The sequence below is a fragment of the Scardinius erythrophthalmus genome, assembly GCF_964197995.2.
Source record: "Scardinius erythrophthalmus genome assembly, chromosome: 21".
Taxonomy (NCBI): Eukaryota; Metazoa; Chordata; class Actinopteri; order Cypriniformes; family Leuciscidae; genus Scardinius; species Scardinius erythrophthalmus.
The window spans coordinates 2232347-2245435 of NC_138241.1; the positions used below are offsets into that span (position 1 = coordinate 2232347).

The 13089-nt window shown below is 37.7% G+C and overlaps 1 protein-coding gene across 2 annotated transcripts in view; it reads right to left on the minus strand.

The window, feature by feature from the left end:
- Positions 1-1552: 1552 nt before the first annotated feature.
- The window catches only part of LOC308681382 (uncharacterized protein), a 29710-nt gene continuing 18173 nt past the window's right edge, over positions 1553-13089 (minus strand). For both annotated transcript variants that reach the window (XM_081350218.1, XM_081350219.1), the window contains exons 9-16: positions 11671-11796; positions 11440-11579; positions 11244-11328; positions 10984-11140; positions 6813-7006; positions 6525-6678; positions 3979-4106; positions 1553-2207 (exon numbers count right to left, since the gene is read on the minus strand). In XM_081350218.1, coding sequence (XP_081206344.1) covers positions 1896-2207; positions 3979-4106; positions 6525-6678; positions 6813-7006; positions 10984-11140; positions 11244-11328; positions 11440-11579; positions 11671-11796 — 1296 coding nt within the window. In that variant the 3' untranslated portion in view covers positions 1553-1895. The remainder of the gene's footprint in view (positions 2208-3978; positions 4107-6524; positions 6679-6812; positions 7007-10983; positions 11141-11243; positions 11329-11439; positions 11580-11670; positions 11797-13089) is intronic.

A 13089-nucleotide genomic window follows, 5' to 3' on the forward strand; every position in this document is an offset into this window, starting at 1 on the left:
GGTAGGCGCAATGACTGGCTGTTTTAAAATATAGCTAATATCGAAACAAAATAACCCAGCTCATAACTTGCAGGTTTGCTTAGTGGCAAACTTTTTTCATTTGATTGCTTCAGCCGCCACCCGCCCGAAATTAATTAAAATATTATTTTTCGTCACGTCATCCGCCCGATCCGCGGTTTATCCGCATCTCTTGTGTGTGTGTGTGTGTGTGTGTGTTGTCTCGGTCTTCCCTCATGCAGTTTAATTGGTTGACATCGCGTGTATGATTGACAGGAACAGAATGTAAGGCTGATCAGACAGTCGAAACGAATGTGTTAGGCCTAGGCTATATAATTATTATTTTTTTGTTGTTCTTTGAATTAGTCAATTATTTTAAATAAAATTAAAATTATTCATTATTTCATTATTACATAATGATTTAATTTCTATAGGCTAGCCTATATTTTTTAGCAGACTTTTTTTTTCCTGTCCTGGACTCGGTCTTGACTCGGACTCGAACCTTTTTGGACTCGGTCTTGACTTGGACTCGACTAGTCCTGGTCTTGGACTTGTCTTGGACTCGACAAAGGTGGTCTTGACTACAGCCCTAGAAGATGGTTACGCCGTTGCACATTATCTTTGGCAAACATGGACATCTCAGTGAACATGGATGCAACATCTTATTTAATATGTTTCCATATGTTTCAAATGTGTGCTATTCTGGACTGACAAAATTGTGTTTTATAACCTGCTGCATAAAGAATGCAAACTTTATCTACTCCTTGGCAGAAAAGACTACGAAAGAATTTTGAATGTCATTAAGATATAGATGAATTTATAGACGAGATCAATGATAGCATGTTTTTTTTTCATCATGTTACCCACAAATTGTTCTAAATGATTGTTGAAAAGTGATCTTTGTGTGTGTGTGTGTGTGTGTGTGTGCAGGTTCATGTTTTAGAAGGTTCTCTGAAAGACGTGCAAAGGAATGAAGTCACATCCATCCAAAGATATATCACTACCAATATACTCACAAACCTGAATTATTCTCAGCCTATAATGTCACGTTCATTCGAACACGCACCCTCAGAAACAAGTGACGATTTGATCTATGATTACATTTTGTCTTGTGTGTGTCTGTCGGTCTCGTTTCCTACTTTTAGAAGACAGGAAAACTGATTTTGAACTAAACACAATTTAGACCTGTAGTATTTTTTATACAGTATTTTATTTCATTTCTGAGACTTTCAAAATGTATGTATTAAAATGGTTTTGAAAAGTTAATCAAGCAAATAAAATATTACCCAAAGTAAATAATTTCCTTGAAAGTCATTTATAAATGTGTGGTCTTGAGCATCTTGGATAAATGTAGATGTTATGCCAACAGTTTTTATCTTGTTAATATGGATTCCATTTGATGACCGATTTATTTATGTATGTTAAATATTTTTAATATATATTACCACTAAAGATTTTTTTCTTTTAGCACTATAACATCCTTAGAATAAAATATTTCCCACTATTTATAAAGATAAGGTCTGTTTCAGAAAGAATAATTTTGTAGTTTTTTATTATAATTATTTCTCGTCATACAAATGTGATTTCCATAAAGATTTTGATCTTCAACATTGAAGATAAGTAGAAATTCATTTTAGAAGAAGAGGAACGAACATTGATTAAGCTAATTTAGTTGTTTGCTTATTTATTTAATGTTGTTTACAGATAAATACAGAATTCCCTAGATTATTTTTTGGTTATTCACAAGTTCTTCATTCTATATTTCAAAAGATAAAGCATGAACACTGAGGGGCTCCAGCAGATAATGTAGTCTTCAATTAAAAGGACAACACTGTATGCATTGGGTTATAAATACATAGTGATAAAACTACAAATGCATCTGTTGACTACTGGACCTACTAATGATCAGTAACACTAAAAACGAAGTTTTTAAGGAGGCAGCAGTGTGTTGAAGGGATTCCTCCAGGAATTTTAAAGATGGCATGCTGCAAAAACTCCCAAATAGGAGCAGAGGGCTTTGGATAGTTTATGGCATAGACATGAAACATTTTGAAACATAAATCCACAGCTTGAACTAAGGTCTCCTGTTCAATTGCCTCCCTGTTGAAAATGACAAACACTTCAGAGAAGTTCCCTTTGTCCCCAAGCACCAACACATGTGGATCCGGGCTCGTCTCGCTGTCCAGGTAATGAACCATATTAGTTCCAACCTTAAATAGAATAAAGAAAGTTCAGTTGACATACATTGTGACGATATACCATGGACACACGACATGTTTACAAATGAATCGAAGCAAAGTCAGCAGTGTTAAATTACACTGTGTAGAAGTAACACTGAAGCAGTGCTGTAGAATTAAATGAAAGAATTAAATAGAATTTCACATCTACTGCAGTCAGATTCACCCGTGTTCACTCAGAAGGAATCACTCACATTAGCTGTGCACTTGTAATGACACATCAAGGATGTTAAGAGGCTAAAAGCAGGTTTAAAACTTGCCCCATTGAAGTCAACAGGGTGCAAATTTTAAAAATAGAATAACTCGGTGTAGGCAACACTGATTTTTCTCGTTGTTCTCTGTATTGACAGCACTCCAAATGTACAAAAAAATGAGCTCAATGTTAAAATTGACCGGAGTTCTCCTTTAAGCCAAAATGGGGGTCAACCTTGAACAAATTGCAACAGAAGCAAACTCAACTGATTTTGTATCCTCAATATGTCCTGAGTAAGGAAAAAAAGCCCTGAAGAATCCCATTAGGGGGAAGTTTAGAAAAAGACCCAAATATAGCCTATTCATACGCCGATTCATTCTCTTTCTCACGTGAATAGGGTAAACATTTTAACCTTTAGATATCACCATGAAAATTACTGAGTTGATTACTTGCATCAAGACAAACAAAAAATGTATTGCACGTTTTTTTAAATTATTTGTTAACGTGGACAAACGGTGCATAATCTAATTACGTATGTGCTAATTTGCATAAATACCACAACAGATCTAAACATTGGGTAAAGCCAGGAGAAAATGTCTTGTTGAATCTTGTTGACATATAACAGTAAAATACTTAATGTTAAGGTCTGAATTGAACCCATTTAGGCTACCCATGAGCATTAATACATAAAGGCAGGAAGAAGCACTTTAAACCAGACTTTATTAATGTTTAAGAGATTGGGTTTGGGTCTGGGTCTGTGGGACTGTTTCTGGGGGACGAGTCTGAGGGAAGAACAGGAGACAATGGTGAGGAGAATGCAGAAGACAAAAGGTAGGTAAAATAAGAAGTGAATCCCCAGAAACAGTCCCACAGACCCAGCCCCAAACCCCATCTCTGCAATAATAATGAATAAAGTCTGGTTTAAAGTACTTATTCCCGCCTCTATGTGTTAATGCTCATGGGTAGCCTAAATGGGTTCCATTCAGACCTTAACATTAAGTATTTTACTGTTATATGTCAACAAGATTCAACAAGACATGTTCTCCTGGCTTTACCCAATGTTTAGATCTGTTGTGGTATTTATGCAAATTAGCACATACGTAATTAGATTATGCACCGTTTGTCCACGTTAACAAACAATTACAAAAAACTTTTTTGTTTGTCTTGTTATAAGTAATCAACTCAGTAATTTTCATGGTGATATCTAAAGGTTAAAATGTTGACCCTATTCACGTGAGAGAAAGAATGAATCGGCGTATGAATAGGCCATATTTGGGTCTTTTTCTAAACTTCCCCCTAATGGGATTCTTCAGGGCTTTTTTTTTTCTTACTCAGGACATATTGAGGATACAAAACCAGTTGAGTTTGCTTCTGTTGCAATTTGTTCAACCTTTTTTCATAAAATGACTGGACTACTTAAAGTGATGATTGAACATTAGTCATGACGCCTGCTGTTAACAAGCACATTCCCTGAAGGAAAGAGGAGGAATGGATCAATATGGATCCAGTGTAATTTAATACAGCTGATTTTGCAGTGTTGCTTTTACTTACAGGTTGAATGTCAATGAAGCTGCGCTTCATTTCAGCATATGTTGGACGCACAATTTTCTCATTTGTGCGATATGGCGATGACGGCAGGATGACAGGAAGGCAATTTAAGGCAATTTCTCCACGAACATCTTTGAACGACAAGTTTACAGAGCAAACACATCAGAAAAAAGTTAAGCTTACAGTTGTCATCTCTACAACCTTATTTCATACGCACTCAGAAACAGCCCAAAAAAAAAAAAGTTAGTCAGACCTCTGTTGAAGTCAAAATTAAATCAAAATTGACCCCATTTATTTTCTTAATTCAGGTTACTGGTCTTATTGTGAATGGTTAATCCATGTATGCATGAAGGCCCCGATATACTTCAAGCGAAATCAAAGAACGAACTGATGTGACGTCATTTCGAACAAACTCAGGCCGAAACAGAGTTAGTTTGGAGTTCGTGTTGGAAGTTTGAAACAGCTTGCCAAAGACAACTTTCCGGAAAAGTTGGCTCCGACTGGTAAACGCCTTCGAACTCCCATTGGCCCGTTGCGAATACGTGGAAAATCCTCGAGTCTGTGGAAGTTAGACGTCCACGAGTGAAAACATGAACACTGGAGAGCCGCTTTATAGTAGAAATCAAGATGAAATGAGACTGACACTGTTTATCATGTTTAATACGGTAAAGCTGCTTGATTTTAAGCAATCTATTGTATAAAGTGCTATTTTATAAATGTGGCATGACTTTCAGAGTGTGGAATCACAGAGCTCGTGCAAACAAGCATATCCACGCTGCTATTGAAGGGGTGGATTTTGGAATCTACTGCTGCTTCAAAGTATATCTAATGAGCGATTATAATCAAGGTACTAATCAATATTTTTCCTTCTAAACATCATATGAGTGTTGAATGACTTCTCTAGGCTTGTGAGATTTTACTTTGTTATAAAAGTTACCATGTGATTACTGAAATGTTCTTTTCATGTATTCTCTAATGTCTGTGTTTGATATCTGAAAGCAGAAACAGTGCTTGCTTATTTAGCCCGGCTTCCAGAAATTAAATGTGGAAAGATGTTTTGTTTGAGAAATGTCTTCAATGTGTCAATACATACATCTGCTTTTCTAGGGTACCCTGACAACTATGGTCATTGAAGTCTATAGTTTAAGGGACCATTTCTCAGTTAAAGCTTTACTTTACTGAGTTAGACTAAAGTGTCCTCTCCTTGAGAGATAATACAAAGAACGTATGACGACTCTCCTGTTTATAGTTTAATTTGTTATAATTCTGACTCCAGGACTTCATTCATCATATCTGGTTCTGGGTCTTTGACTGTAAATCCCCTTACACAATGATCAGATGCTTTTCTTATCCTTCATTAAAATGCTTGCTAGTTTCTCAATTTTGTTGCGTGTTTATTTTGTTATTGAGAGTAAAGCGCATATTTACATATTCATCTAAACGCCGCTCTCAGCAGTGTGGGCAATGTCAGATGTTCGATAACAGTATAACCCTGCTCACGTATTTCAAACTTCGTTTTCCCCCTAAACGAAGAAGGAAACAGAACTTTGCTGTGAGAATATCAGGGTATTTAGGCTTGCTGCAGTAGTCCGTGTTACACAGTCTAGATAAGACTCTTATTCCTCGGCTGGATCGTGTCGAGACTTTGAAGCTGCACTGAAACTCACATCTGGACCTTCAAAAATGAAGGTTTTTGAGGAAAACACTCCAGGATGTTTCTCCATATAGTGTCTTAAATGGGGTTCAACGGGTTGAAGGTCCAGATGTGAGTTTCAGTGCAGCTTCAAAGTCTCGACACGATCCAGCCGAGGAATAAGAGTCTCATCTAGACAAACCAGCGGACATTTAAAAAAACAAACAAAAAAACATTTATATGCTTTTTTTAAATGCTCATCTTGTACTAGCTGTGATGCATTATGTAATCGCATTGAAAGGCCACGCGTGTTCCGGTTCAAAAATGTAGGGAAGGGCAACTTCAAAATCATCCGACATTTCGTTTTTTGTAAATGCCGTTTGACTTATTCTTTGCACGTTTGCTTTGTAAACACTGGGTCTGTTCTTCCGCGTGACCTTTCAACCTGATTACGTAATGCGTGAAGTCATGGACGTGCAAGAAGAGCATTTGTGCTTAAAAAAAGTATATAAATGTTTATTTTTGTTATAAAATGACTGATGGTTTGTCTAGATAAGACTCTTACTCCTCGGCTGGATCGTGTCGAGACTTTGAAGCTGCACTGAAACTCACATCTGGACCTTCGACCCGTTGGACCCCATTGAAGACACTATATGGAGAAACATCCTGGAGTGTTTTCCTCAAAAACCTTCATTTCTTTTCGACTGAAGATAGAAAGACATGAACATCTTGGATGACGTGGGGGAGAGTAAATCATCAGGAAATTTTTATTCTGAAGTGAACTAATCTTTTAACCCTAACTTGCAGTTATGAAAATTCAACCACTTAGAACCTCAGTCAACCAGTCAGAACAATGCATTTTAGAGAGCTATAGTAAACATGGTATTCTGTGTGTGATTTTAATAGGATGTCCTACCTATTGGCAGTGTTTCCAGATTTTCTGGAAGGACGTCAGAAGCTTTGGGTTCTTTTTTTGTAAAAAGTAAAATCCGGTCAGTGAAGACAGGAGCCCAAAATTCATAAAGGCGGTCAGCATGGTCAGGGAATACAACTTCAAAGTCCTGTAATATCTAGATAAAAACAACAATAATAATGCTAGATTGCAAGTAACAATAGAATGAATAAGATGAACCATTTTTGTTTTCTAAATTAATGTAGGATTTCTACTACATGCTAAAACAACCCTTCAGAAAATTGTACTCACCATTCCAGGAGAGTCGTGAAGTCTGGGATATTCTCCATTGATTTCTTCTATGGTTTTTGTCCCAGGTGATCGAATCCATGCAGCTCGATGAGGTGCTGTATGTCTCATGAACTCCATGACTTGACTGTGAGGGCTTCTATTGTTCTTCAGCCACTCAATCATTGTTTGGATGACAGTCGAAGATAACTGTGACTCTATTGAAGGTAAAACACATTAAAATGAGGGAAGACAACTATACGAAAATACGTCGACGCGTCACATTATTTAAGTTTATCATGAATAATGCCGAATACTGCTCCCAGGCATGGTGAAAATGAGAATCTATCACACGATCCAGGCCACGATCATCAATAGTGTGGGAATGCTGTAAACTGAGGCCAAATAAAATGGTGCTTTGTTCACTCTGTAAAGCTGAAATGGCATACCAACTGCTGTGTACGTACGAGCACCTTAAAAGAAAACATCCTGGGACTCTCCGACCTCAAAACGACGAGCCAGCTGGGTAAGTTACTTAGCATTTATTACAGTGAGTTTTGGACTTTGGATGAAAACTCATCGAAGTCTCCTTAGAGCTAAAGCTCTCGGTGTACTAGGTAATAACGCTAATGTTAATCGCTAACGTTGCAGATGTACTTTATTACGGTGACAACAAAACGGACTTTAACTTATAACATCAACTTTAATCTTGCAACAATGCTTTCAGTGCATTTGCCAGTTGTTTGAAGTTGTGTATGCACATGTAGACTTTAAAAATAAACGACTAACGTTAGATTTTTAAACCCTAGGCAGTAAGCTAGTGTATGTGAACCTTTTGCACATAAATACAAGTGCATTTCCATTTACTATTGACTAGTCAATGAAGTAAATCATACTCCCAACTACGGTAATAAATAACAGATTATAGTAAACAACACACTTCCTAATTAGGCCTACACTGTGAATGTATACATCTTACATTTTATGATAAATAGTACCATTAGTTAAAAATAAAGTTTAAAATGGTTCCTGCATTCGTATGTTTCATAATAAAATGACATAAATACACTACCCTTTCTGAAATACAGTTATTTGTCATTATTCATAGATTTCATATTAAAATAATATACAGATGCACTACAGCTCTTATATTGTTCGCATTCATAGATTTCATGTTTAAATATGTTACTGATGTTATTTGTGAGTTTATTTCTCAGGAAGAGGGAGAGCTGTGTGCAAGATTTCTTTCATCAAAAGGATGTCACAGTTTCAAAGTATTTTTTTGAAAATTCCTTAATAAAAGGTTGAAATACTAATGGTAGAAGTTGTACTTATTATTTATTGGAAAGTTAGCCAAAGGATGAATCAGCTAATCCAAAATATAACCATTAGATTAATCGGGAAAAATAATCATTAGATTAGTCGACTAATCGAAAAAATAATCGATAGATTAATCAACAACAAAAATAATCGTTAGATGCAGCCCTAGAGTTCACCCAGCATAGCATTTTGTCTCTCTAAAGAAACACACCTGATTCAAATTATCAGCATGTTATGGAGAGTCTCATTTGTACTGTGAAGTGGGAAACTGGTAGGAACGCCCCCTCAAGTCAGAATTCCAAATGGGAAACTTGGAGGAACTGGAATAACCCCAAATTCATAATCCAATATAACTGCTCAGAGCATCAACAGTAGTAAAACAGTAGTAATATTTTGTTTATTAGCACTTCTGTTTCTCTGTGTCTCAACCTAAGTGGTGCACACAGTACTATACAACCTCTATTCGTGGATATGATACTTCAGCATTATCTGTGCAAAACACAGCTACTTTGTGTTGTATGTGGGTTTGCATTTCGAGAGAGCAAGCATCAACTCGGGTGTGACATCATTCCCAGCTCCGACTTCCGGGGTTAATGGAATGCAACATTAGTAAAGACTCCAAGATGGGAAATGGGTGTCAGATAAGGAAGACACCCAAAATAAGTACAGTTGGGGATACTCCAGAACCAGAGTTGAGAACCACTGCTCTAGCTCACCATAGGCACAAGTTTCTTTTTTTTATAAATAATGTCATCATTTACTAACCCCTGTTTTAGCCCATAATATAACAGTTTAAAAAAGCAATAAAGCCCTTGGCTTACAATCATTTTAGAACATCTAAGGAGGCGTTGTTTGGCGCAAAGTCTTCTTGGGTTTTTTTATTGACTCAACAGCCAACGTTTTGGTGGATGGGGGATTATGGTGTGGGGTGGTTTTTCATGGGTTGGCACCTTAGTTCCAGTGAAAGGAACTCGTAATGCTTCAGCATACCAATACATTTTGGACAATTTCATGCTCCCAACTTTGTGGGAACAGTTCCTGTTCCAACATGACTATGCACCAGTGCACAAAGCAAGGTCCATAAAGACATGGATGAGCAAGTTTGGTGTGGAGGAACTTGACTGCCCTGCAGAGTCCTGACCTTAACCCAACAGAACACCTTTGGGAATGATTTAGAGCGGAGACTGCCAGACAGGCCCTCTCGTCCAACATCAGTGCCTTACCTCACTAATGAGCTTCTAGAAGAATGGTCAAAAAGCCCCATAAACACACTCCTAAATCTTGAGGAAAGGCTTCCCAGAAGAGTTGAAGCTGTTATAGCTGCAAAGTTAAACCCTACTGATTAAGAATGGGATGTCATTAAAGTTCATGTGCATGTAAAGGCAGACGTCGCAAAACTTTTGCCAATATTGTGTATGTAGTGAATGCATCTATTAGGCTATGCTATACACTAGTGCTGGGCGGTTTACCGGTTCATACCGAATACCGGTGTTTATTTTTGTTACGATATGAATTTTTAATAAACCGCAATACCGGTGTATGTCGCTTTAATCGGAACGTGGCGTTGCGCGACACTGTCTCGCACCTCATTTACAACACAGAACACACGTCTGCGTGTTTTATTCCGTCCTCCACACGCGTGCGTCAAAATAGACTAGGCGCCTATATTTAGCGAAGCGGCGCGGAGAGCTGCTTTTGGGAAGCTTCGATCTGAAACACAAGCATTGACTAGAATGGGCGCGATCAGCTCCGGTAGCCGTGTCGCAGCCGTGTGGGGGTGAGAGTGTTTTTTTTTCTCGCGGCGCACGTGTTTTTATACTGTATGAACGTATCTGAAGTGAACTGACGGTCTTTAGAAAAGTTTCTTTGTTATTACGATTGAATCTTTCTTTATCTTTCCTGATAAAGCAGCGTTGCTGCTTTGAGTACAGCCGTTACCGAGGAAACTATTTCTGCCGCTCCTAAAGCGCGTCCTGCTGGCACCTCTTTGTAAACAGCCTTGCAAACCTGTATTATTAATATTAGTGTGGATTTTTTCTATAATATTCACTCATGACAATAAAATAGGGCATTATAAGTTAATCTACTGCAGTATTTCCTCTCTCACTCAGTAGAAAATGTGGTTAACACCCAACATGCTTGAAAAAAAAAAAAAAAACACCGTCATTTACCGTGAAACCGGTTTAATTTAGAAAAAAACCGTGATGTGGATTTTTGGTCAAACCGCCCAGCACTACTATACACTATGTGCAAAAAAGATTAAAATATAAACATTACATTTTAAACTAAAAAACAGATGATAACTTTCCATCTTGAGGTTAAAATCCCTAAATTAAAAATGATAAAAACCATTTTAATCTATTTTAAAAACATGATATTTGAAAACTAAGGTGAAGATTAACAGTCAAGCTTCAGTGTGTCCCTTAAATAAAACTACCGTATGACTGCAGAGGACTTGGAATACAGATCATTGCTCAGATATTCTGCCTCAGATCTGGTGTCATTTTTCACTAAAGACATGAAATAACACTGAGTTGGAATGGCATAGGAGATAGACATTATAACAGTTAATGTTTTAAGCAATTAAGCTTTCCTGTAGCTCAAACCGTAAAGCGTTAGCGCTTGCAACGCCAAGGTCATGGGTTTGATTCCCACAGAAAGCAGAAACTGATAAGAATGTAAATGTGTACCTTGAAATGCAATGTAAGTCGATTTGGATAAAAGCATCTGCCAAAAGCATAAATGTAAAGGTAACTATCCCTTTCATTTTACAGTAAAATTTTTATGCCGTGCAAATTGTCTAAACAGCTAACGTACAGCATTCTCTGTGCACACTAAAACCCTTTGCATATAAACACTCATCCCTAGCACAAACCTGGCAGTGGAAAACTGGATCGGTAAGAGGAATTCTGGGATGGCTGTGGATTGCTGTGCTGTTTCTGGCCTCTCAGACGTTTCCTCACGTTGCGGAGTCTTTCTTCTAGATACCCGGTTGCAGGGTGACGATAACGACAAGGTGTATACCATACCTCCTGCAACAAAACATATAAATAAAACAGTCACAATAAAGTGGGGACTAAGTCTCTTTATCAGCCCTTGATTATCTTTTAATCAGAATGTGTCAGCAGAACTTACATATCCGTATCCCTCATTGCTTTTCAGACAAGGAAACTGGGCAGTTATTGCCAAAGCCATCTCCTTTTTGATCTCAGCTGTTGGGCTATACAAAGAAACATGTAAAACAAACAAGCATTTGAATCGTTCATATAGGCAAGTTTATTAATTCATCTCCACTGGTCAAGTGATTTTATCATTTAATAGTTCTACTCACGTTTCCCCAAACCTTTTCATTAAATGAGAAACCAACAACCGCACCATCTGACGTCGCTCCTTGAGGCTTAGGTGCCTGTCTCTGTCTAAAGATGATATTATTGCTGATCCTCCAGAATTGCTCAGTATTTCTCGTATATCCTGTGAAAAGAAGAACATTCAATTTGTTCTGAAATATAATAAAACAATTACCAAAATGTAAGTTCAAGTGTATCAAAAGACGTGCTATTACAAAGGTTGAGCTGCTTGTTCTTGTTTGGCAGCTTTCCAGTACTATCTGTGCTGGGGTTGGTGGGTCATTCCTCAGAGGTGATTGATTGGGACATGATTGATTGTTGACAGAGCTATTGCCCAGAGACTGTTTAAAAATAAAAATAAAATAAAGCAAATATCAGACGTTATCAGCAATGCAATGACAACGATGTGTAGCTGTAATGAAGATTCTTCAGTGCAGCTATGCAGAATTAGTCTCACCCTTTCCTATTCTCAAACATCTGTATTTTCTTACCCTACTCCACCCACAGTGTCTAATGTGTGAGAACATGCAGTTCACTGACACTAAGTGCTTATAAAACCTGGTCAGTAACAACAACATGCTGTAGGCAAAGTAATGACTGAAACGAATTGTTATCCATCTCTGGATTATTAGCTTCACTTTGTCATTAACAGAGTTTTTTTCTTAATACAACAAAACTATCTCTAAAGTATCTCTAGCTGTAGTGCAGAGCATAAAAACAGTCATCCCCGGCCTATATACTGTGCCATTAACCTTGACCCAAGATGGGATCTAAACCTCAAGGCTCAGTACTATGACCGTTGCTGTACATGCTACCCTTGGGAGATATCATTTGGAAGCATGGCATTAGCTTTCACTGTTATGCTGATGATACTCAGCTCTAGATTTCTTCGTGCCCAGCGAAACTTGCCAATTCACAAAATTACCTGCTGATGTAAAAAACTGGAAGACTAGTAATTTCCTGATACTTAATTCTGAAAAAAACAGAGTTTCTAATGATTGGACCAAAAACCTCTGCATGTAATACCCTAGAATACTGTCTAATACTTGATGGCTGCTCTGTCAAGTCTTCGTCGTCGGTTAGGAACCTGGGTGTGTGTGTGTGGGGGGTGTGCTCTTTGATACCAATCTTTCATTTGAAAGCCACATTTCTAGCATCTGTAAAACCGCATTCTTCCATCTTAAAAATACGGCATATGCTCTCAGAGACAAATGCAGAAACGTTATTTCATGCGTTCATGACCTCAAGGCTAGATTATTGTAATGCTCTTCTGGGTGGTTGCCCTGCACGCATAATAAACAAACTACAGCTGGTCCAAAACGCAGCAGCTCGAGTTCTTACCAGAACCAGGAAGTATGACCATATTAGCCCGGTTCTGTCAACACTGCACTGGCTCCCAATTAAACACTGTATACATTTTGAAAACTTGCAAATTACTTACAAAGCACTAAATGGTTTAGCTTCCCAGTACTTGAGCAAGCTCTTAAAGGGGACCTATTATGCAAAATTCACTTTTGCATGCTGTTTGGACATAAATGTGTGTTGGCAGTGTGTGTACACAACCACCCTATAGTGATAAAAATCCACTCACTCCTTTTTTTTGAATCCCCATAAATCATAAGCAGTGTCTCCCA